At 47.8% G+C, this 22,754-nt stretch overlaps 1 protein-coding gene across 1 annotated transcript in view; it reads left to right on the top strand.

Annotated features, from left to right (window-relative positions):
• Positions 1 to 5,299: 5,299 nt before the first annotated feature.
• Positions 5,300 to 22,754, top strand: part of LOC119374400 (dehydrogenase/reductase SDR family member 7) — a 33,182-nt gene continuing 15,727 nt past the window's right edge. Inside the window, exons 1-3 of the mRNA XM_037644485.2 lie at positions 5,300 to 5,498; positions 12,453 to 12,602; positions 16,647 to 16,819. Of these exons, the coding sequence (XP_037500413.1) occupies positions 5,366 to 5,498; positions 12,453 to 12,602; positions 16,647 to 16,819 (456 nt within the window). The 5' untranslated portion in view covers positions 5,300 to 5,365. The remainder of the gene's footprint in view (positions 5,499 to 12,452; positions 12,603 to 16,646; positions 16,820 to 22,754) is intronic.

Genomic DNA, 22,754 nt, shown 5'->3' on the forward strand with positions numbered 1-22,754 from the left:
AGCAAGGGTGGTGTTCGCCCAGACCCGCGGAAAACAGCTGCCATCGCTGCCTTCCCGCCCCCCACCGACACGAAAGCCGTGCGCCGTTTTCTCGGCTTGTGCGCCTACTACAGGTGCTTTGTCAAGGAATTTTCACGAATCGCCGAACCGCTAACTCACCTCACGAAGACCGACGTGCCATTCAAGTGGGAAACGGGGCAAATCGGAGCATTTGAAGAACTGAAACGACGCCTTCAGATGCCTCCTATACTAGCACATTTCGACGAATATGCCGATACGGAAATCCACACCGACGCAAGCAGCGTAGGACTCGGCGCCGTCCTTGTGCAGAAGATTAACGGGCAGGAAAGGGTCATCAGTTATGCTAGCCAGTCGCTATCAAAGGCAGAAACGAACTATTCCACAACAGAAAAGGAGTGTCTAGCGATCATCTGGGCTGCATCCAAGTTTCGCCCCTACCTCTACGGCAGGCCCTTCAAAGTTGTGAGCGACCACCACGCATTGTGTTGGCTAGCTAACTTGAAGGACCCTTCAGGTCGCCTCGCACGGTGGAGCCTACGACTTCAAGAATTCGACATTACCGTCGTTTACAAGTCCGGAAGGAAACACTCCGACGCTGACTGCCTGTCTCGCGCCCCCGTCGACCCACCGCCGCAGGACGACAAGGAGGACGACTCCTTCTTGGGAATCATAAGTGCCGACGACTTCGCCGAACGACAGCGAACGGATCCAGAACTCAGGGGCCTTGTGGAATACCTCGAGGGCAGGACCACCGTTGTTCCGAAGGTATTCACGCGGGGACTGGCGTCATTTTTCTTGAGCAACGGTGTTCTCCTAAAGAAGAACTTCTCACCGCTTCGAGCCGATTGCCTTCTCGTGGTACCCTCGACATTGCGGCCAGAGGTCCTCCAGGCTCTGCACGACGACCCGACGGCTTGACACCTGGATGTTTCTCGCACGCTAGCAAGAATACAGGAGAAGTACTACTGGCCGCGCCTTTCCGCCGACGTCACTCGTTACGTGAAGACCTGCCGGGACTGTCAGCGACGCAAGACACCGCCCACTAGGCCAGCCGGACTTCTGCAGCCTATCGAGCCACCTCGACGGCCGTTCCAGCAAATCGGGATGGACTTACTGGGGCCGTTCCCGACGTCCAATACCGGAAACAAATGGATCGTCGTAGCTACAGACTACCTCACCCGCTACGCCGAGACGAGGGCCCTGCCTAGAGGCAGTGCCGCCGAGGTAGCGAAGTTCTTCGTTGAGAACATCGTCCTGCGTCATGGCGCCCCAGAAGTTCTCATCACCGACAGAGGTACGGCGTTTACTGCTGACCTAACTCAGGCAATACTGAGATACAGTCAAACAAGCCACCGCCGGACCACAGCGTACCACCCACAGACAAATGGCCTGACCGAGCGGCTAAACAAGACCATCGCCGACATGTTGGCCATGTATGTCGACGTCGAACACAAGACGTGGGATGCCATCCTTCCGTATGTGACCTTCGCATACAACACGGCCGTCCAAGAAACGACGCAGATGACGCCGTACAAGTTGGTCTACGGAAGGAGCCCGGCGACGACGCTCGACGCCATGCTACCCAACGTCACCGACGAAGAAAACCTCGATGCCGCCGCCTACTTACAACGTGCCGAAGAAGCTCGACAGCTCGCCCGCCTGCGCATCAAGACCCAGCAGCACACCGACAGCCGTCGCTACAATCTTCGACGACGCTTCGCGGAATACCAGCCCGGCGACCGTGTTTGGGTCTGGACGCCGATACGCCGACGTGGGCTTAGCGAAAAACTCCTTCGGCGATACTTCGGGCCATACAAGGTTCTTCGACGCCTCGGCACTCTTGACTACGAGGTGATCCCGGACGGCATTACGAACTCCCAGCGACGCCGCGCATGACCTGAAGTCGTCCATGTCGTGCGCCTTAAGCCGTTTTTTGCGCGTTAGCGAACCTGGGGACTCTATTTTTCTTCCTTTGTTATTGTAATTTATTTTTGTATGCACTTGTTTTTTTTTCTCTCTTCTATGTTCTTTCACAAGCATCGGGACGATGCTTTTTCAGAGGGGGGCAATGCCACGCCCACTTCTTGTCTTGTTTTGATGCATTCGGGTTTGACCGGCAGGGACGGTTATCAACGCTCGACGCTATCCGCGAAGCATTGTTCGAGAAGCTTCACGTCTATAGTAGATCGTTCTGTTAAGATTGCGCCCCGCACGCGAATGTTCCAGCTTTGTCTAGAGATAACGCCGCCACCAGCGATATTGCTGGAAAGTTCGATACCGCCTGTATAAAAGCCGACGCGATTGACCGCTTGTCAGTTGATCGACGGACGACGCCCTGTTCGCCGCTATCATTGTACAGCGTGTATTGCTGTAGCTCTAGTTCTCATTTTCCGGCCACAAGTTCGGCCAAATAAACAGTTTCATCCTGCAAACGCCGACTGCTGTCTTCGTCGACGTCACGACCACGTGACAATATGAGGCACACCGTAGTGTAGGGCTCCGGAAATGAAATTTTGACCATCTGGTGTTGTTTAACGTGCACTGACATCGCACAGTACGCGGGCCTCTAGCATTTCACCTCTATCGTTTGCGACCGCCGCGGCCGGGACCGAACACGCGACCTTCGGGTCCGCAGGCGAGCGCCGAAACCACTACATCACCGCGGCGGGCAGGCCGAGGAGAAGTAACATATGTGAAATGTCATGAAATTTTGATCGAGCACCTTTATGGGAATTGCAGGCATTGCTGCAGTTATATATGATAGTGATAGTTTAGTTTATACGCACGGGAACTATTCCTTCCCAAACGGCGTGGCTTGACGTCACAGCTGCCATGTAAATATTTCTTGCCGATGCAATAAATACACGGGGAAACGTTGCGCTCCGAAAAGAACCGTAAACGACATGCAATTTGCTACAAATTGTACATTGCTTGCAGTAGCTCTCCTGGCGCGCTGTAAGGGAATTAGATGGTGCGCACACCTACACCAACTGAGAAAATGAACGCAGAAATAACAGAGTCATTACACACAGCCGTATGCGAGACATGGCACGTGACCACGGCTGGACTAGAAAAGCTGTGGCTGAAGTGGCAGCGCCAGCGCGCAACCGGCCTGAAAGCTTCACGCGTCCGCGTGGCGCGTTCGAGGGGGCGCCGCCGTCGCGCGCGAGAGCGCGCAGAAGAGGAGGCGGCGGAGGGGAGAGCAGATGGCGGTACTTTTACGAAGTATAGGGGCTTTAGGTACTTTAGGTTAAGGCTGTTCGTGGGACAGCGGTGAGCAAAAAAAAAGATATTTTTTTTTGCGTTACAAGAAAAAATTCTACGTTTCGCGTCCCGCCCGCATTCTTTTTCAGGGTTTTCTTCAAGCCGGGGGTCACGCCTATTCTCCACAATAAGGCAGACTCTCGATCGGCAGCGCACCTGTAGACCGGTTGACGTTTCCGGCTGTCGCCTGGATGGGCCAGAATTCCACAGAAAGCCGCTTAACGCGGGGGTTGTCGAATTCGATGCGGTGGTCGTTTACCATGCTATGCTCAGCGAGTGCACTCCGTTGTCGCGCGAACTTGCGGACATTGTTTTTATGTTGTCGAAACTCTCGGGGGAGTTCTTCGTTTCCCCCACGTAAAAAATTTCACGATCAGCACGTGGTATGGAGTAAACCAGCCCTTGCGCTTTCTCTTCAGACGGCCTGTCTTTTGGGCACGAAAAGGCGCAGGTGCCAGCAATCTATCTGCTACATCCACTTCCACGAGAAGCATGTTCGTACAGTTTCTCATGGCGAATTATGCGGCTTTCATCAAGCTTTTTGTGTCGATGGCCCAGATCTCCACACAAGGAGTCGGCGCGTCTTAAGAAATTGGTCCACCCGCGCTTTCTTGGTGAATGCCTGGCAGGCCGACAGCAGTGCGATGCTGCGACAAAAGAATTTGTCGGGGCGAGCTCTGAGAAAACGGCACCCCCAGGATGAAAAAGTAACGAGTAACGTGACACCACACGTTACCGAAAAATGTTAACGTAAGTACGTTACCCGTTACAGTTTCTAAATTGTAACCAGTACGTTACTAAGTTACCGAAAAAAGTAACGCGTTACCGGTAACGCCGTTACTTGTAACGCGTTACCGCCAACACTGGTTCCTGGTTATGTTTTTATTGGTTTTTGTTAGATTTTTATTTTGTCATTGTTTCTTTTCGCTAAGTGCGCAAGCAAGCCTTTGGTTTTTTTTTTTACTGACGCCGAGATCCATTCTCTAGATTGTTTAGTCGTTTTACCTTCACTGCGCTTTTTCCGTGTTTTTGTTGGTCACACGTTCGTTTATTGATGTACCTTCACTTATCACCAGGACCAGTTAGGTAGATCACGCCCCGCACGTATTCATATTTGTTAATCTGAAGCGACGTTTTCGAAGTGTAATACAGTGTTGTCGGTCTTTTCACCGCTAATAAGTTTGATTTGTGTAATATTGGTGCGCATCGACGCATTTCCAGCTTGTAAACATGCGATTATTTCTGTCTACAATATCTTGTTTTCTTTCTTGTTATTTTGTCATTCTTGGGTGATACACCTGGATATGATGCATAAAAAGGCCCGTTAAAGTGCAAATAAACACAGTTGTAAGTAGGCGCTCGTCTGGTTTCTCCGTGTCTCCTGTCTTCGTCAGAATCGCGCTGCATCCGTCCAAAGTATGCACCAACTCGCCCAAGTCAAAGTATTATTGTCAAAATGACGTCGCATGATGACGCGACAACGAGACGTCATCGTTCCCTCTCCACGCACTTCTCGCTCGGAGGAGGTCACGTGGTTTTTGTACCACATCATTAGATCGCCTGCCACGTTACTTTCTCCTATGCGACGGATTGCGTAAATATTCAGGTTTTCCTCGGATCTCATGGCCCCGAAACTTTTATTTGTCTCCGCACTGATAACACGACCGATACGACAGCGACACCAGTAGTACGTTGCACCCAGACGAACCAGATAATATACGCAGGGGTGGGGGGGATAACAACCCGCTTTTGAATCAGCTGGGTTTGAAACAACAGCTGCAACCGTCCTCCCGCGATTGCTCGCCAGCGGAAAACAATAATTGAAAGAGCGCGCACCACTATACAGAGCGCCCGCACTCGGGACATAACAGGGGATAACTCTCACCGATAAGAAAGGGAAAAAAAGAAACTCGACTGGCCCGAGAGAGTGACTGCAAGGGTAGATAACGAATGAAAGAGCTGTGACCCTCGGCTAGGTCATTCCGGGGCTTTGATAACGCCTCGTCGGCTGTCTCTTTTTTCGCGTGCCAGTCCTCGAGCTGGTTTTGTTCGCCGGTTTTATAGCTGTGCTGCAGCCATCATGGTGTGCTGCGTGGCGCTCGCCATCGCCGCGGTGGGCGTCGCTGCCTTGGCGGCGGTCGCTTACTGGTTTCGGTACTACGCCGACGCCTGCTGGAGTCTCATCTTCGCCGAGCACTTCGGTACTTCACCCGGTGAGCCAGACTCATTGATGTCCGATTAAATATTTAATTAATTAACTTTACAGGTACACGACTATCTTCTGGCGGATCTCGTCCGCGGACAAAAGACGCGTACAACAACAATTTTCGGCGAACCGATTAACTCGGACTAATGCAGCGTTTTTGAGTCGAAAACATTCACGTGGCGTAAAAGTAAATGTAAATGTGTATGCCTTCGCAGACATGGCAAAATGGCATGAACAATCTTGGCCCAAAGACAAGGCCACTTGCATAAGAAACGAACATCATTCCATTTTTGAAATAATGTGTTTTTTTATATACTACAGTATTTCACAGTGAAACCGCCGTTAGCCGCCATTGATGAGATAATATTCGTCACGCGTGAGAGAAACACCGGAATCTTCGAACGCATGTCACTATACCGGACCCACCATAGTCACAGCTTCGCAGGCTTCCGTGGTCACAGTAGTCACAGGGTTCTGCATTTTTTTTTATGAGATGGGGGGGAGGGGTGAGGATTGCATGCAACATCAAGGCATGATTGTGGCGCATGCCTTAGTGGCGTACTTCGAACCAATTTCGATCACATCGGGTTCTTTAACGTGCGCCTATATATTTGAGTACATGGGTGCTTTCTACATTTCGTTTACATCGAAATGTGGCCGCCGTGTGCGGGCATCGAACTCGCGACAGTGTGCTTAGCACTCTTTTTTTTTCGGAAGGTTGCCGTTAGCTATAGCACCGTCACAAAACAGCACACAAAATGCGGCACACGTAAACTAACAAGCCATAAAGCCATGGTGAATAGGGAGGGCTGCTCAGTAATATTGATTGATTGATTAATTGGTCGAGCTATGAGATTGGCTGTCCCACACTAGGAGCAACGCCGTGTTCGAGAGTGAGAGAGAGAGATAGAAGGGTAGAATACTGGCGAGTGTGAGTAACCGTAATGCTATGTCACGCTGATAGCGCGCACACCGTTCGTGACCTGAAAATGTTGAGGGTGCGGGTTGGATTTCCCGTACCACGGAGGCAGCATTTCGATAGGTACGGAATGCTAGAACACTCGGGTACTCAGATTTATGTGCACGTTAAAGAACCCCAGGTGGCCCATTACAACGTACCTCATGGTCATGTCGGTGTTTCGGCACGTAAAACTCGTCACTGGAAAGCACCACGCGCTGCGTTAACTTAAGATACGCAAAATACATTATATACATTGTTGCTCACCAAAAAAGAGGCCCCAAAAGGTCGAAAAGCTTTTAGCTAGAGCGTAGAGATTGAAGTCATTTTGTTATTTGCAGCGCGACAGTGTTGCCTGCATCGCAGAAGACGTTCTTGAGACAATCGAGGTATGTTGGTTGGTTGGTTGGTTCCCAAAAGAATGGCTCCAACCAGCATGGGGGATCGGCCATGAATTGTGCGGCAGTAGAATTCGCGAAAAGAAGAAGAAAGAAAAAAGAGGGTATGTGAAAAAGATAATGCTGTTCACAGCCATTGCAGGAAATTTTGACGGAACTGGAGAAACTCTTATAAATTGTTTTGATTGCGTAATAATAATAATAATAATAATAATAATAATAATAATAATAATAATAATAATAATAATAATAATAATAATAATAATAATAATAATAGTGTACGTTAAGCAACCCTGGTTTGTAGTACGTGGCACATGCACATCTATGCAGTATGGGATTGCTATTAGGGGCGAAGCACCTTATTAGTCTCGGCTTGTAGGTGTGTCATGTCGCCGTCACGGTTCATCATAAACGGGTATGCGCCACAAAATTGAATAAATCCCACTACTCGCCACCGGTCCATACTATGCATATTGTGAGTTAAAGGTTCGTTGTTACTGCCTATAACATTATGTTTGGCTTAGCAGTGGTGTCAGAATCCCGACGAAATTCACCAAGGCGCTCAAGTTTATTATGTAAAACCAGCGACACAAACATGGATCTCTACCGTTAAAGTCACCTATTTGAAACCCCACTTCTTGAAAGATATCTGCAAAGTGATGGGGCTTTACTCGCCACCGGTCCACTAAAAATGAAGAAGGCAACAGTTAGCTCAACAAATAGCTGACGACGTTAGTGGAGCTGAAACTCTCTGCCTTACATGCCGTAGGGAACTGAAACCGGGCATGTAGGGAAGAAGAAGAAGCACCTTAGGGTAAGCTGCATTCCGACGCAGTTTTACGACGACGTTAGTGGAGCTGAAACACCATTCCCTACGTGCCCTCTTTCAGGCTTGGCACCACCAGTGCCTCATCAAAGAAATCTCTCTCAAAACAATGTGGTAAATTACCTCGGTCCGACCGTGCATCTTCTTCTTCTGTCTCTCATTGCCAATTAGCAGCTATTTCACTGTGGGAAACACCGGCGCACACTGCATGCTTCGCCCCTCCCCAGTTTATTTTTCTCACGACAACGGGCGTTTTATTATCTTTTATTTTATAAAACTCCCGTTGGTTTGGGAAAAAAAGTACGAACCCACATTACCTCCAGCGAAATTCTAAACGCCATGTACCTTTAAGTATAGCCTTTTTCCATACAAGTATACAGCGTTTTTTTTTTCTGTACTTGAAACTTCCTTGAAAATATGGAAGGTGTGGGATGTAATCGACACATTTAACTCACTCACTCACTCACTCACTCACTCACTCACTCACTCACTCACTCACTCACTCACTCACTCACTCACTCACTCACTCACTCACTCACTCACTCACTCACTCACTCACTCACTCACTCACTCACTCACTCACTCACTCACTCACTCACTCACTCACTCACTCACTCACTCACTCACTCACTCACTCACTCACTCACTCACTCACTCACTCACTCACTCACTCACTCACTCACACGAATGCATTGATACGTCACCAGGTCACCTCGCTTCCAGATATCAACAATATCACCAGCACACTGCACATGAACAATTTTCAACGTTCATGTTACGATACAACCAGTGTTGTAGGCGTTACTGAAAAAAAGTAACTAAATACGTTACTCGTTACATTATAAAAAAAGGAACGCGTTACCGCCCTACGTTACCTACAAAAAAATGTAACGCGTTACCGTTACCGTTACCGAAAAAAAGTAACGGACGTTACCTCTGCCGTTACTCCGCAATCATAAATTTTAATCAATGTGTCTTTGCTGCAGGAACCCGCAATAGGAATTTTTTTAAATCTCAAATTTACGTTTCACATTAAACTTAGAACCCAAACAACAATTATACCCAAAATGCTGTTTTAACGAGAATTATTTGCACAAATGTACCGGAGTTTAGCTACGTTATAGTGACTTAAAGTTGCCTGTAGAATTGCATGTGATGGCTTCTGACTGTGGCACATGGTGAAGCCATTTTTCTCAATGTGACGTTATACACACTACGAGATTCAATTATCAACGCTATCCGCAAAGAAAGCATCACTGAACTTTCAATAAGTTTGCAGTAATTCTGACGGCGTGCTTCTACTAGCAAAATAGATGCGCAAATTTTGTAGCAATAAAGGAATGATTTAATGGCCTAGTCACGGAAAAAAATATCTGTGAATTTTTTGTTCACTTTAACCTATATAACCTGTTAACCTGTATAGAGTGTTCAAGATCAGCCTCGTTCGCTCAGGAGTTCAATAACCAGAAACTTAACTGTAGTTTTAGATAGAAAGAAGCAATATTCATTTTCAAAAAAAGTTGATAAGCCTTATCAACGTTGTAGCAACTATTATGTAGCAACTATAAAAAATGTCGCATATTTAGACACTTTTCAAAAATAGTTTCCTTCGCTCTACAAGTTTCAAACAATGTTACTTTACTCTTTTTTGCGCATGCATGTCATACACAAAATGTCTTTGTAACGGTAATATTTGCGTTTTTCATTACTGTGAACGTTCGAGAACGACAGGTAGTAAAATCGGTCCCTCTGTATTGAATATGTTCGCTATTTTTTGCTCGTAAATTACGCAGCTAATAATAAAACTAGGCTCCTCTTCAGGATACTGGGTGGCATGTGCATAAAATACAAAATACTCAATTAAATCTAAAACATCCATTTTCGGATCCGTGACAATCTCTCCTGGAATCACCCGTTTGCGATAACCACCTGCCGTGTAGCTACCTGTAAGTGTGGTTAGCCGTAACCGTAGTTAGCTTAACCGCAATTAAAGCTGTTCGTCTGACAGCGGTATTCATGGGTTTTGGTTGAAACAGAGCGACGCCAACCAAGATAGTGAGTAAGTTTTTTTTTTTCGTTACAAGAAAAAGTAAGACGTTTCGCGTCCCACTCGTTTTCTCCTTTGAGGGTCTTCTTCCTGCCGTGGGGTCGCGCCTATTCTCCATGATGTGCAGAATTCCGTTGAGGCAGACTCTCGATCGGCAGCGCACCTGTAGACCGGTTGACGTTACCGGCTGTCGCCTGGATGGGTAAGGATTCCACAAAAAGCCGCTTATAGTAATTGGCTTCTAAGTCAACGACGCGGGACTTGTTAAATTCGATGCGGTGGTCTTTCACCACGCTGTGCCCAGCGAGTGCACTACTTTGTCACCCGGACTTGCGGACGTCCTCTTTATGTTGCCTCTTGGGGAAGTTCTTTGTTTCCGCCGCGGGGGTACGAAGCATCACGATCAGCACATGGTATGGAGTATAAACTAGCCCTTGCGCTTTTTTCTTCGGGCGGCCTGTCTCTTGGGCACGAAAAGGCGCAGGTGCCAGCAGTCCACCTGCTACAATCCACTTCGACGAAAAACATGTCTGTACAGTTTCTCATGGCGGATTCCGCGGCTTTTTTTAAGCTTCGTGTGGCGATGGCCCAACTTTTTCCAAAGGCAGTCGGCGCGTCTTAGGAATCGGTCCCCGCATTTTCCACAACCAAAAGTGATTCCGCCCGCACTTTCTTTGTTAATGCCTGGCAGGCCGACAGCATTCCGAGGCTGCGACAAAACAATTCGTCGGGGCGAGCTCTGGGAAAAAGGCACCTACAGGATGAAAAAGTAACGAGTAACGTGACACCTCACGTTACTGAAAAATGTTAACGTAAGTACGTTACCCGTTACAGTTGCGAAATAGTAACGAGGACGTTACTAAGTTACCGAAAAAAGTAACGCGTTACCGGTAACGCCGTTACTTGTAACGCGTTACCGACAACACTGGATACAACATGCATGTTTAATATTTTTGAGCCACAATTGTAGAAGTATAGCGTTCTAGAGTTCCGTGGAAGCCTACATTAGTCACGTAGGGGAGGTAAAACGTAGACGGACGGGCAGTACAGCGATATTAAGAGGGGCGGACGTGCAGAAACAGAGAGTAGTAGACAATATGTAACTTGAAAGCGCAGATAAGATATAGGAGTGTTTCTTTCCAGAACAATTAAATCGCGTACTTTCCAAGAGACGTACGCCTGCGTATGCCATTCTCTGTATTGTGCTTTATCGGTAGACATGTGCCGCCATCGGAAATAGGCGTGCATGTTATATCTACCAGAACTCTAATTTCATTTCAGGAAAATAGCACTTTTCGATATGTCTGCACTGAAGCCTATCGGACAGAGTGCGGTCACAAGGCAGTAATAACATAATAATTGTTGTGGTCTAATGTCCCAGAACCACGATATGATTACGAAGGACGGCGTAGGGGAGGGCTCCGGAAATTTCGACCCCCGGGGGTTCTTTAACGTGTACATAAATATAAGTACACGGGCCTCTACCATTTAAGTAAATATAAAATGTAGGGAAATGAGAGTAGACAAAAGAAAAATATTACCGCCGGTGGGATATGATTTTACCGATGTAACCGAAGTAATGTAGAGAATTCCACTGGCCCTTTTTTCGTGGAGTTAGTATAGGAGGCCAAAATAAACAAACACTGTAGTTTCGCTTCATGAGAAGGTAAGCGGAGATGCAGCTGTTTTAAAGGGAAACTAAAGAGCAAAACGATTTTTCTCATAATAGTAAAGTACTCTTTCACGATACCAAAAACACCACGCTTGCAGCGAGAAGGCGCTTAGAAAGCGAGAAAACGCGCAAAAACACAATGTGGGTGGCGACGCCACCTTGAAGTGTCCGCACCATTCGCCGTGAGGTCACATGTTTTGACGGCGCCTACTAGGGACTACGTAGTCCCTAATCGGTAAAAATGAAGTACATTGTCCTCTGAGGGGGCCATAGTCTTAACATACCAAGTTTGGGGGCATTTTGTTGAGCCAATGGCGCCAAAATACGAGAAAAACATTTTGAAATCCGTAACATCACGTGGGTAGATTTCAGTGCGAAATTTAAAAATGAAACTTTGAACTTTATTTTCTCCTCTGTTAATAAACATACGATGGCAAAATTAACGACATTAGAGTTCTTAGAGGACAATATATCGATCTAGGCCGGTTCACTGTTGCTCTTTAGTGTCCATTTAATGCCCCACGAACCATCGCTGAGGTGAGCGTCATGGTTATTTGCATAGGCGTGCGCACGAGGGGTGCAGGAAATCATCTAAAGGGGGGGGGGGGGCGCCAATTCTGTCCCATACATTAACTCAGCCGTACCTTTCACGTCATTTTTTAATGCGCAGGGTTACGGCTATGCATGTTTTTTGTTTTTGTTTTTTGACGATAATGACGACGAAGGACTCCTCGTGTTGCATTCAAAGAACTGTTAACTTCCCACACCGGAAAGCTGGGGACCAATGAATGGCCTTTGTGAGAAGCACGACATCGCTTAATTTGCATTTTTGCATCCATTGCGGAATTGCGGAGCTCGTTATCTTTCGTACTCGACCAACAGGGGGGAGGGGCTCCAGGGACACACTTGCCCCCCCCCCCCCCCTCTAAAGGAGGACCCTGCGCACGCCTATGGTTATTTGGCTAAGAATTGTACAATATGCGAGTGGCTCAGTGGCGTGAACTTAGTGCGTTATCATTCGCGCCAAGTACAACAGTGTCTCTATTGGCTTTTAATGCAGCCACCCTCAGGCGCCAAGTAGCATGGGTCACGGGCGCAGGGAGCGGCGTCGGCCGTGCCACGGCGCTCGAGCTCGCCTCTCACGGAGTCAAGGTAGTCCTCTCAGACGTGGACGAGCAGGCCATCGAAGACGTCAAGTACACTCTCGTCGGTAAGGCGACGCTGCAGCCTGTGTCTGTATGCGTCCTGTAGCATGATAAACATGACAGGTGTACCGGCCTTGCCCTGCGTATACCGCTTAATGCATAGTCTGACCGAATACTGCGCCACACGACCTCCGAGATCGGAGGAACGGCGGGCCACACAAGAACTATGAACTACAAAGAGTTTGTTATCAGCTACTGTCACAGCTAAGCAAACTAAATTTTACAGGCACTGAAGTCATAGACGTTACACTTTCTCAGTTCCGCGAATTGTCCCTGAACTCTTCACAAATTTAGAAGTGCTCGATAAAAGCTGCATCTTTCAATGTACGCCAAGTAATGTGTCTGTTCTTTTATCGAAACTATTTCGCAACAACTTTCGTTCAAGACATTTATTTCATGATTGTTATTTTCGGCTTTCGTAGTTTTTAAATTGTGTATATCCTGTAATATTGTCACGCATAATTACTGTATCTGGTATGTTTGGCCAGCGCTTTGTCTGGCTTATGTATGCTATCTAAATTTGTGTCTGCTATTGTATATTGCATCATGTGTTCTGTTCCCACCCCCACCTCTGCCTGATGCATATCATGGGGGTGATGACCTTTGGTCAAGCGGATAGTCGCTTTTATTCTCACACCTTGCATCAACGTTGTATTAATGGAAATAAAATTACTGTTATTTATTTTCGTATACATTGCTCGAAGGAGACACCGGATAACGAGGAGGGAACGGAGCTTAACCGTTCACTAGCCTTCGGCGGAGGCATGATTCCTTTCAAACAGTGTACAGCTGTCTGGGAGTCTGTACGAACAAGCTGAGCCATTGTTCCTCTGTAAGAGCCACTTTAGATTCTGCAACGCAGGTTGAACATAGATGTGAGACGGACAAGCGAAAACACAAGGTGCTTTTGTTTGCCACTGGAGCCCCTGCTGTTTTGTTATCCCTGCGGGCTACTCAATATAAAGACCACGTTTAAACACATTTTCTTTTTCACTCTCTGGCCTTCGTTATTTAGAGCCTTCAGTGAAAAGGAGTAGCCGGCGTCCATATTAATGGTTCCAAAATCCGCTGTAAAGATCACATATTAAAAAAGAAAGAAGAAATGCGAGAAGTTCGCACTAAGTCGCGCAAACCTTGGCGCAGCGAAGCTAGTCGATCTGGCTAACGCTGCTTACTTTCTTTCTCTCTCTCTCTCTCTCTTTAGTTCTTTCTCTCTTCCTTTGACTCTCTGCCTTTCTCTCCTTTCTTTCTCTTTTTGTTTTTCTTCCATTTCTTTCTGTCGATTTCTCTCTTTCTCTGTCTTTTCATGCTATATGTTTCTTTCTTTGACTCTCTGTCTTTCTTTCTCTTTCTTTCGATGTATGTCTTTATTTGCTTTCTTCATTTTTAGTGGACCCGTGGAGAATAGTGGGATTTGCCCAATTTTTGGGGCACATACCCGTTTATGATGATGATCGTTTCTTGTGGTCATACGTTTCACCTAGACCTTTAACGGCTTCACTGTTAAAAATTCGAATTGCAACAATATTTAAACCAACTCCATTCTCGGCCTTTTAACTGAAATGTAAAAGGCAAAGACTAACGAACTTAGTCAGTTTGGAAAGTGACGGACGGTGTAGTAAGGTGTATGCGAGAAGCCTTAAAAGATGGTGCTGAGAAAATCTTCAGCCGCGAGGACAGCACTCAAACTTGAAGGAAGGAATGAACCAGTCTGAAAGACGAAGGAGATAAATGGGACGCACGACGACTGGACTATCAACTGTCCTTGTTGTGGGCCACGTCTCTGTTTTGTACTTTTGACTCGTTCATCCCTTTAGCGTTATCTATCAACCGACCCAGACTTCAGCCTTACTTGAAGGAAGGAACTCGTTTGTTTTGAGAGTTATGCAAGAGCGCGACCAATACGATGTATTTACTGGTTGCACGAGTAGGACAATTTGGCTAATTTTATTATGAAGCATTTCAATGTATACACTCTAGGTTCTTTCACAAGGGATCGGTTAGGTACAGCGGACTCCGACCTGCTCCGCACTACGCATAGTTCATTTCTTATCTGTAAAATATGGCTGTAAATACGCATTGTATATCCTAAAATAGCCAATAGCGGAACGTAGAAAGTTTCGAAAATTTTACTGTAAGACATTTCATCGCTGTTACGACAGGGCCACAAAACCATGGTGAGTGTTTCGCGTTGGCAATAAATATATGGCTTGGGCCAGTGGTTCTCAGCCATGGATGTTTTGGGGACCCCTTGTGGACTGGTGGAAGTGATGAGGGGCCACTTGCAGTAAGAGAAAACGGGGGGGGGGGGGGAGTCGTAAGTTAACACATGAAGCGTGAGATAGGTGCCTTTTATTTCTCCCTCGCAAAGAATGCTCAAACTAAAGTGCCACGACAATTAGATCTGAACAGCGTGTCATTAAGTTGTACCGTCTGCAGCTGCATTCAACCTGCTTCTAGCTATGACTGCTTTTAAAATACGCAAGCCTGGAAAAAGCAAGCTCACATGCAACTAAAGCTTTACAGCCATCTCATGGAGAAGGGGAAACATAAGTAAGCTACGCCGCAAAGCAAGCTGTTATGCGGTGAATCATGTCAAAAATGAGAAGGGGCTGCTGTCACGGGACATAGTGTGCCCCTAAAGAACGTCTTTTATTACGATAGCAATTATATGGACAGTCTCCGCTGGTTTTTGCCGTCGCCAGCGTCATGCACCGTATATGTATAAGTATGTGTATATTGTCACGTGGTCGTGACGTCGACGAAGACAGCAGTGAGCAGTTATCGCTGGCTGTCGTGCAAATTCTAGAATAAGCTCGAGTGTGCGCGTCTTGCGCGCAATCTTAACAAAACGATCTACATTGATCGCGAAGGTTCTCGAACAACGAGGCGCGGTTCGCGCTGAGCGTTGCTGACAGTCTTTGTGGCCGAAAACCGAATACAGCAAAAGTGATAAAGAAACGCACGTGGCAATATATATATATGTATATATAAAAGTCCCAAAGAAAAATTCCGTTGGCGTTCATTGGGCATGCTACCGACCTCGCGTCGTGGAACGCGAAGAGGGACGCTACGCGCGTCGTATCTTCCAGCTAGCCTGGCCGTAAATTCTCACAGGGCGACCGGGGAACGCGGTCTACAGGCGGGCGAGAGGGGGGCAGTGTAGGAGAGGAGAGAGAAGGGGAGGGGACGCGCATGCGCTCGAGCTCATCGCGGCGTTGCGCAGGAGAGAATTTCGGCATGTCTAGCCCGCGTTTCAGAGGAAAAGTGGAAAGGGGGAGGGAGAGGGGAAGTGGAGAGGGGTATGGGAGAGAGGGAGGTGAGAGGGTATCTGGAGAGGGGGAGTGGAGAGGAGGTGTGTGGAGAGGGTATGCGCATGCGCAGTAAGGGCGGTCCCGCCGCACACTACCACCACCACCGGATTGAGCTCCGCCTTAAGATACTTCGCATCTAATAATCCAGCAAAATGCTTCCGAAGCGCGGAATCGAACCAGCGACTTCTCGCTCCGCAGCGCGTGGCGCTAACCACTACGCCACAAAACGCAGATTCTTCAGGTAGCTAACGGCGAGCGTTATATACACACCCTTTACCACTGGCAGTACTCCGAGAGGGCAGGTGCTTAAGCGTTTCTTCATTACCAGCGAGATGGCGCGAGGAGCGCGACGGGCACATTTAAAGTCGTCAACCAGCTCGTTCGCTTCTCCTAATATTTGCGCAGGGAGAACCTTGCCCTTCCGCTGTCTGCTCGAGCGGTAGTCGCTGCCGGGGGGGGGGGGGGGGGAGGGGGCACATGTTTCTGCAGCGTAGCAGCGCGTCCATCACGGGCCGCTTTTCTTGCTATCGCAGTCATTGCTTCGCGCTTGCGGCGAAACTGCGTCTTTTTTGTAGTTGTTTATCGTAGAACTACTGGCTTAGGCGATGAAACGCGAAATGGAACGTCGGAACAATGTATAATATGGGCTAAAACCGTTCGATAGCTGCTGTAAGCTGTAGGAATGAGCCGATACACATACATGATGAAAACTTAAAACTATCCGCACGCTTTCAGCGCAGGAACTATTGGCCGAAAAAGACGTGCTGGTCCTTCCAATGGACGTGACCAAGTTCGACGAGCACTCGAAGCTGTTTGAAAAAGTGCTCGAGAGGTTCGGCCGCCTCGACATCCTCGTCAACTGCGCGGGTCGCTCCCAGTCGGCCCGATTCCAGGACATCAGCATGGAGGTGAGTTGAACAATGATGCGACGACATTCTGCCTTCACACCTCCGTGATATAAGCTTAGCGTCTAAAGCGTTGCGCTGCTAAGCTGGTGGACGAAGGCTCGATGCCCGGCTATGGTGGCCGCAGCATTACGATGGGGCCGAAAGGCGAAAACTGCTTTGCAATTAGATTTCTGTGCACGTTAAAAAACTGCAGTGGCTTAGCTCGGCTATGCCAGGATATACGTAGCGTTAGCAAAGGTTCAGCTGATTATTCTTAGCTTTCCAGATTGTCTAGGATTAGCTTGATTGTCATGCTTACTGCTGCTCCAATGACACACACACATGGTATACGTATTATGTGGCACATGCATATTTATTTTTGCTCAACGTCAGGTTGCTTCTCTATTAAATGCGAAGCATTTCTTAGCGAACCTCTGGCACTTTGAGCGTTTCTATCTGCGTATCTATCTATCTATCTATCTATCTATCTAGCCGCCTGCGTCTGGGTGCTCTCATGATCGACTCCTTAACTTGGTGTTGACCAAAATTGGCGTGGGAGGGTAAGAGGATTTGACGAATATGATTATCGCGTCATGACATGAATAACATGAAAATCCTGCCGTGTGCGTCGTCAAACCCTTTCCTCCAGACACGTGTGGCACATACCCGTATACCATGGGCTACGGTAAGGGGGTATGCGCACACAGGTGATTGCAGTTTATATCTACCCAGGAACGGCGAGAACAAACATCGGTGTAACTTAAATGCTAGAGCGTTAAGGAAAACCAAAATTGGCAGAGTTGACTAGAAGAATAGAAAGAATGAAAATTAGGATCCCAGCAGGAATCGAACCCAAGCATTCTGCGTGGCAATCAAGTATTCTACCACTGAGCCACGCCAGGTCGTTTGGAAAAACACCCGACGCAGGCGTAATATTGGTGCAACGTCAATTGTGGTTGTGGTGATTGCTATCTAATTTTACAAGAAAGCAATAAACACTACATAATACTCCTACGATGTGTACTCCTACGATACAGGCGTCATATCGGATTAACGTCTGTGGTTCCAGTGTTGGCTGCGCTTTTATACAGTCTAATAAACATTACGTTTGTATTCCTATGATTCAGCAAGCTATATTGATGCATTGCTCGATCCCGGAGGAATACATGAACGAACGTTACATATGATATCCACATCACCGCACCGTAAAGCGCACTTCGTCCACGAGAACGACGCAGTGTCCTCTTCATTTCTTACGAGGCTGGGCGATGGCCTCATGCTGACCGAGGATGATGCCAGATTGATTGACAGCCGCTTTGTAGACTATAGGCTACGTAGGCCACATACGCCCAGGTAGTCTACGAATACGACAAGCACCTTCCAGTGATGTTGGTCTACGTAGCACACTCCAGGCCTACCAGCCTCAACGGCCTATACCTCACCAACGCGAAGGGCGGCTTCAGGTTCCGACATGTCGCCGGCTCTATCGACCGACAATTTGTCGACGAAATGACCGAGGCATCCACGAATTCCAACAGCCCTACTGTACCACATACTTCACTACACATGGACCCCTCGTCACCACGATCACGACCGGATCCTATAACAAGTGATGACCAGTTGCTGGTGCTCTCTGATCACGGTGGTGATGCCCTTGTTCAAGAACTGTCAAGAACTTCTTCCACACATGCACACGGGTTCGTGAAACATGCGTGCGTTCTCAGGACACGTATAAGCACTACATATCGGCTTACCGCTTCTGGTGTTGGTAATGCCCACGTTGCGCAACAGTTGCGCCACAGTCACCATTCCGCCACTTGCTTCGCATAATATCGACTCCCACAGTACGTGGGGTCTGCCCAGTTTTTGCCACAAAGACGTCTCGGTGGTCAGTGAAGTAACACGCTGCCGTCTCTATGGCCCCAACACAGTAATCGCTAATTGCCAGGCAACTACTTCGCGATCCGATGAAATAATCTTCTCGGCTCTTCTGCGCCGTCGAGCAGCATTTGCGCTCCCCTTCTCCATGGCGTTACCCACCTGCAAACGCCAGTCAGAGGCGCTATCAAACGGCCCCCGCAGTGTCAGACGGCGACTGCACAGCGAAGGCGAATAGCTGCGCGCGCGCTGGCGCCATTGTGTCCACGACATCACTCCTCTCGAATGCGGCGCAGACCAGCCGCGGCGGTGTCGGAGAGCGCGTGAGATGCCAGCTCCGGTGACCCAGCTGTGTGACATCACTGATCCTCGCGCATGCGCAGCACGGCTCATGACGCTCCACGCGAAATCGGCTCCGGCTAGGCAAGTGTAGCTAACGCTACAAAGACTCTTGTGTAGCGATTGGTGTCGTTCTAAATCCCGCGCTAAATACAGCTCGACTACTGTGAAACCCGAGGAAGTGCGCAGCATGGGCACCCGGCGATTCCCATTCGTAGAGTTCCCACTGCTCCGTTTATCAAACCGTCGATGACGTCAATGTTTGAGGTAAGCATGTACGATTTCCCCGGCACTAGTAGAGTCTTGTTAGGGAGATTCGCAAAGTCGGCGTGCTACATGCGCGCTACCTTTTGCTGCGCTTTATCGGCTTCCTGCTTGTTATGGCAGTGAGAGATCATGTCGTCTGCAGCAAGTTCCGTCAGGTTGTTTCCACGTTCAGATGTAGTGCCGAAGGCGCCGGAGAAGCGCCAATCAGAGGAGCAATCGATCGCTTGGCGAGGCGGCGGCGCCCTCTCTTGCGCGGCGCGGTTGTGAGCCGCATGTTCCCGAAGTGTTTTCAGCGATTTTAAGTTAATTATTGCGATTACGTCATGGTTATTTCTGTTAATGATGTTATTTTCACCTCGTTCGTTTATTTTTACCCGGTTTTGAGCATTGCTGGCCTTGGTTTAGGGCTGCATTGACAACATGATTTCACACGTCACACGACATCTGCGGATGGACGACAAGCCGGGCCCCTAGAATGCTACGCACTTAGAAACACCACGTGGTTAATGACAATCCAGAGTCCCCCATTGCAACGCCTCATAACCATATCGTGGGCTTGGCATGTAAAATCTCAGGAAATAATGGGGAGTTTTCGAATAGGGGCCGCAATCGTTTAGGGGCCCCAAAGAAATAGCGTCGAGGCCACTGCGCATGAGCGAGCCCCAAACGCTATTTCTCGAATTGAGCGGGAGCCCCAAAGCCTGCCCCAAAAACTTTGCGTCAAGCAAACAGGACGGCACTCACTGAAGCGACGGCTCTTGGCCAAGACTAGAGTGACCTAGAATAGGGGGAATGTCCAAAGCACCGCAGACCCTATTCGAAAGCTCCTAGCTCCTGCTTGACCCAAAGCGAGCACACTCATAGGACTTTGGGGCCCCTATTCGAAAACTCCCTATTGATGAGGACAGTGTTCAGGAGCTCTTGCATGGGCAGGGACCGACCAACAAGTATTTGAGGCAAATAACGCTAACATTTTGGATGTTAGGAGCACTGCGCTGTAAAACAGAAGCCGGACATTTCTTGAGGGAGCGGCATTGATTCCAACGTGTGAGATGAGGCATAGTGTCGCGCTCATTAATAACTCTACATATTAATACTCTACGTATGTTTCACTTTAAGCTTTGCAAGCCGTCGATTTCCGTACTAAAATAACTAAAACGGAATACAGCCTCTAGCCATTCGGCCCGTACGGGAACGACGAATGTATTACTCGACTGTCTTGTTTTCTTCGCTCTCTCTCTCTCTCTCTCTTTTGCGTGTTAGAATAACTTCGTTGCGATTTTACATATGTGGTGGTTCAGCTTTGTGGCGCGCTATCACATCGCCTCTCTCAGAGCAGCGAAGGGTTTTACATTGACAACGTTACTTAATTGTGTAATTTCCCGTGGACGCGCCTCGACAATCTCGATCATACGTGCCGCTCGGTCGGGTAACTCTTGTGCCATTCACCGTGACCGATTGATTTAACCACCCCGAGTTAAAAGACGAAAGAGTGGTTTCCTTCTCGCCTTCACTACCCTTCCTACATGCGATATCTGCTCCCCGCCACTTATTTCTTATAAGCATATAACTACAATGCCAGCGCTAAGCTTGGAGCCTGTCGGGATTTCGCGCTCGTCGGCTATACGCTGTTATCACCGAATGCGCAGTCGAAAATGCACAAAATGAGGTGAAATCAGTTGATCGCGCACGGTTGTCATGCGAGACAAGGAATAATAGATGGGCGGCTGCATGGCAAAGCAGTGCCATGAATACAATTCACAATTGATATTTCGCGTATATGGACCAATCGAGAATATGTATCGTAATGACGTCATGGGAATCCCGGTTCCTTCTTCACGAAGTACGCATATTTTCAGAGGCTGGTGAAGGGCCCTTTAAGTATCTTAAATAGGGTTTGACTTTCAACAACCCGAAGACAATGCGGTTGTATGAATTAGAGGTTAAATGACGTCTGTAGCTGGCCACACAACAAGTCTGATGCGAAGGTGCTATGTTTAAGAAAGAACCCGACTGTTGTTCGAAGCCAAATGGGCGAGGGTGAGCCAAAATAAGGGTGTCGGAACGAAACGTTTTTCGTTTCGGTTTTAGTTTCGTTCCACCGCAAAAAGTTCCGTTCCGTTTCTGCTCCGGAACGAAAAAAAAATCTTCCGTAACGGTTCGTAACGGTTTTTTTTTTGTATGCAAAAAGTTGAAGTTAAGGTAATCATAAAGAACATTGGATTTGTGATATAGTTACTTGCCCTCCTCTTAGGAAAGTGGGACAAGGGTAAAACACGTTCTTCAGAGAAGCACACGTAACTTTACCACGAATGCCTACCAGCTAGCAGAAACCAGTATTAATTTCAAAGTCATAGTATTTATTTTCTCAAAAGACAAATACGAATTCTTTTAGTGGGCTCAATGCTTTGTGTGAAGGGAGTGAGCACGATCTCAGAAGCAGCACGTAATTGAGTGTACTCTCTGATGTGCGAGACCGCTGTTCTGATAAAAAGATCGCCAGGCCTGCGCGGAACACGCCACACAGTCACAGCGAAAGCTGGAAGAGCGGACTTTGTAGAGCCCGTTGTAGAGTCTCTTGGGGCAACTAATACAAGTACACATGGAAGGTACCCACTACGTCATAAATCATCGCAATTTTTCTGAAGTAGCGAAGTTCCCACTATGCCATTTTTCGTCATTCCTCGGAGAATCGTGGTACCCGCTACACATGTGTAGGTCATTAGTCATTATGTGCAGATTGTGCTGTGGCTGATGATGATGAAGAATTATGGCTGAGCACTTTGCAGTGGGTGGGAAGCAGTGTTGCGGAATGGGCACCTCCATTCCATTCCAATTCCATTCCGGGGAATTAGAACTTACTGCTATTCCATTCCTTTCAATTACTCGGAATGAAAAAAACTTAGCCCATTGCCACTCTAGGAATGGACGGGCAGTTCAATTTCATTCCTGTAATTCTTCAACGTAGGGAAGGCATCTTGAGACTTTTATCGAGTTAAGAATGAACGCCGCATAAAACTGATGTCATCAGATGCATTAGGAACTGCAAAAGTACGTAAAACACGTTACCATGGTCGACGGATAGCAGCTTGGCGACATATCTCCTGCAGTACAACCACCTTACTAATTCCCATAGGGGCAGTTCTCCCGCTACCTATAGTATTTGCATGGTCAGCATGTTTGAACAAATGGTGGTGTTTTAATATTGTTTAAGCTTAAACGTGTTAGTGCTGAAATGACGACATAGCGTATTCTTATACAAAAGTAATATTCAAGAAGACTAAGCAGTTTTGCCACGCACCTGGAGCGGTCGTGAATATGGAGAAATCTCAGATTTGGGTAACGGGGAACAAAGCCCTCTAGATCTGCTGGTATTAGTTGGAACAGTGCGCCCCTTGGGCACCTTGTGCCTTTGCATCGAATACGGAACACTGGGCCGCACTGCTCTACAGCATTCACGCTTGTCAAGCGC

This window comes from Rhipicephalus sanguineus, chromosome 11, assembly GCF_013339695.2.
Source record: "Rhipicephalus sanguineus isolate Rsan-2018 chromosome 11, BIME_Rsan_1.4, whole genome shotgun sequence".
Taxonomy (NCBI): Eukaryota; Metazoa; Arthropoda; class Arachnida; order Ixodida; family Ixodidae; genus Rhipicephalus; species Rhipicephalus sanguineus.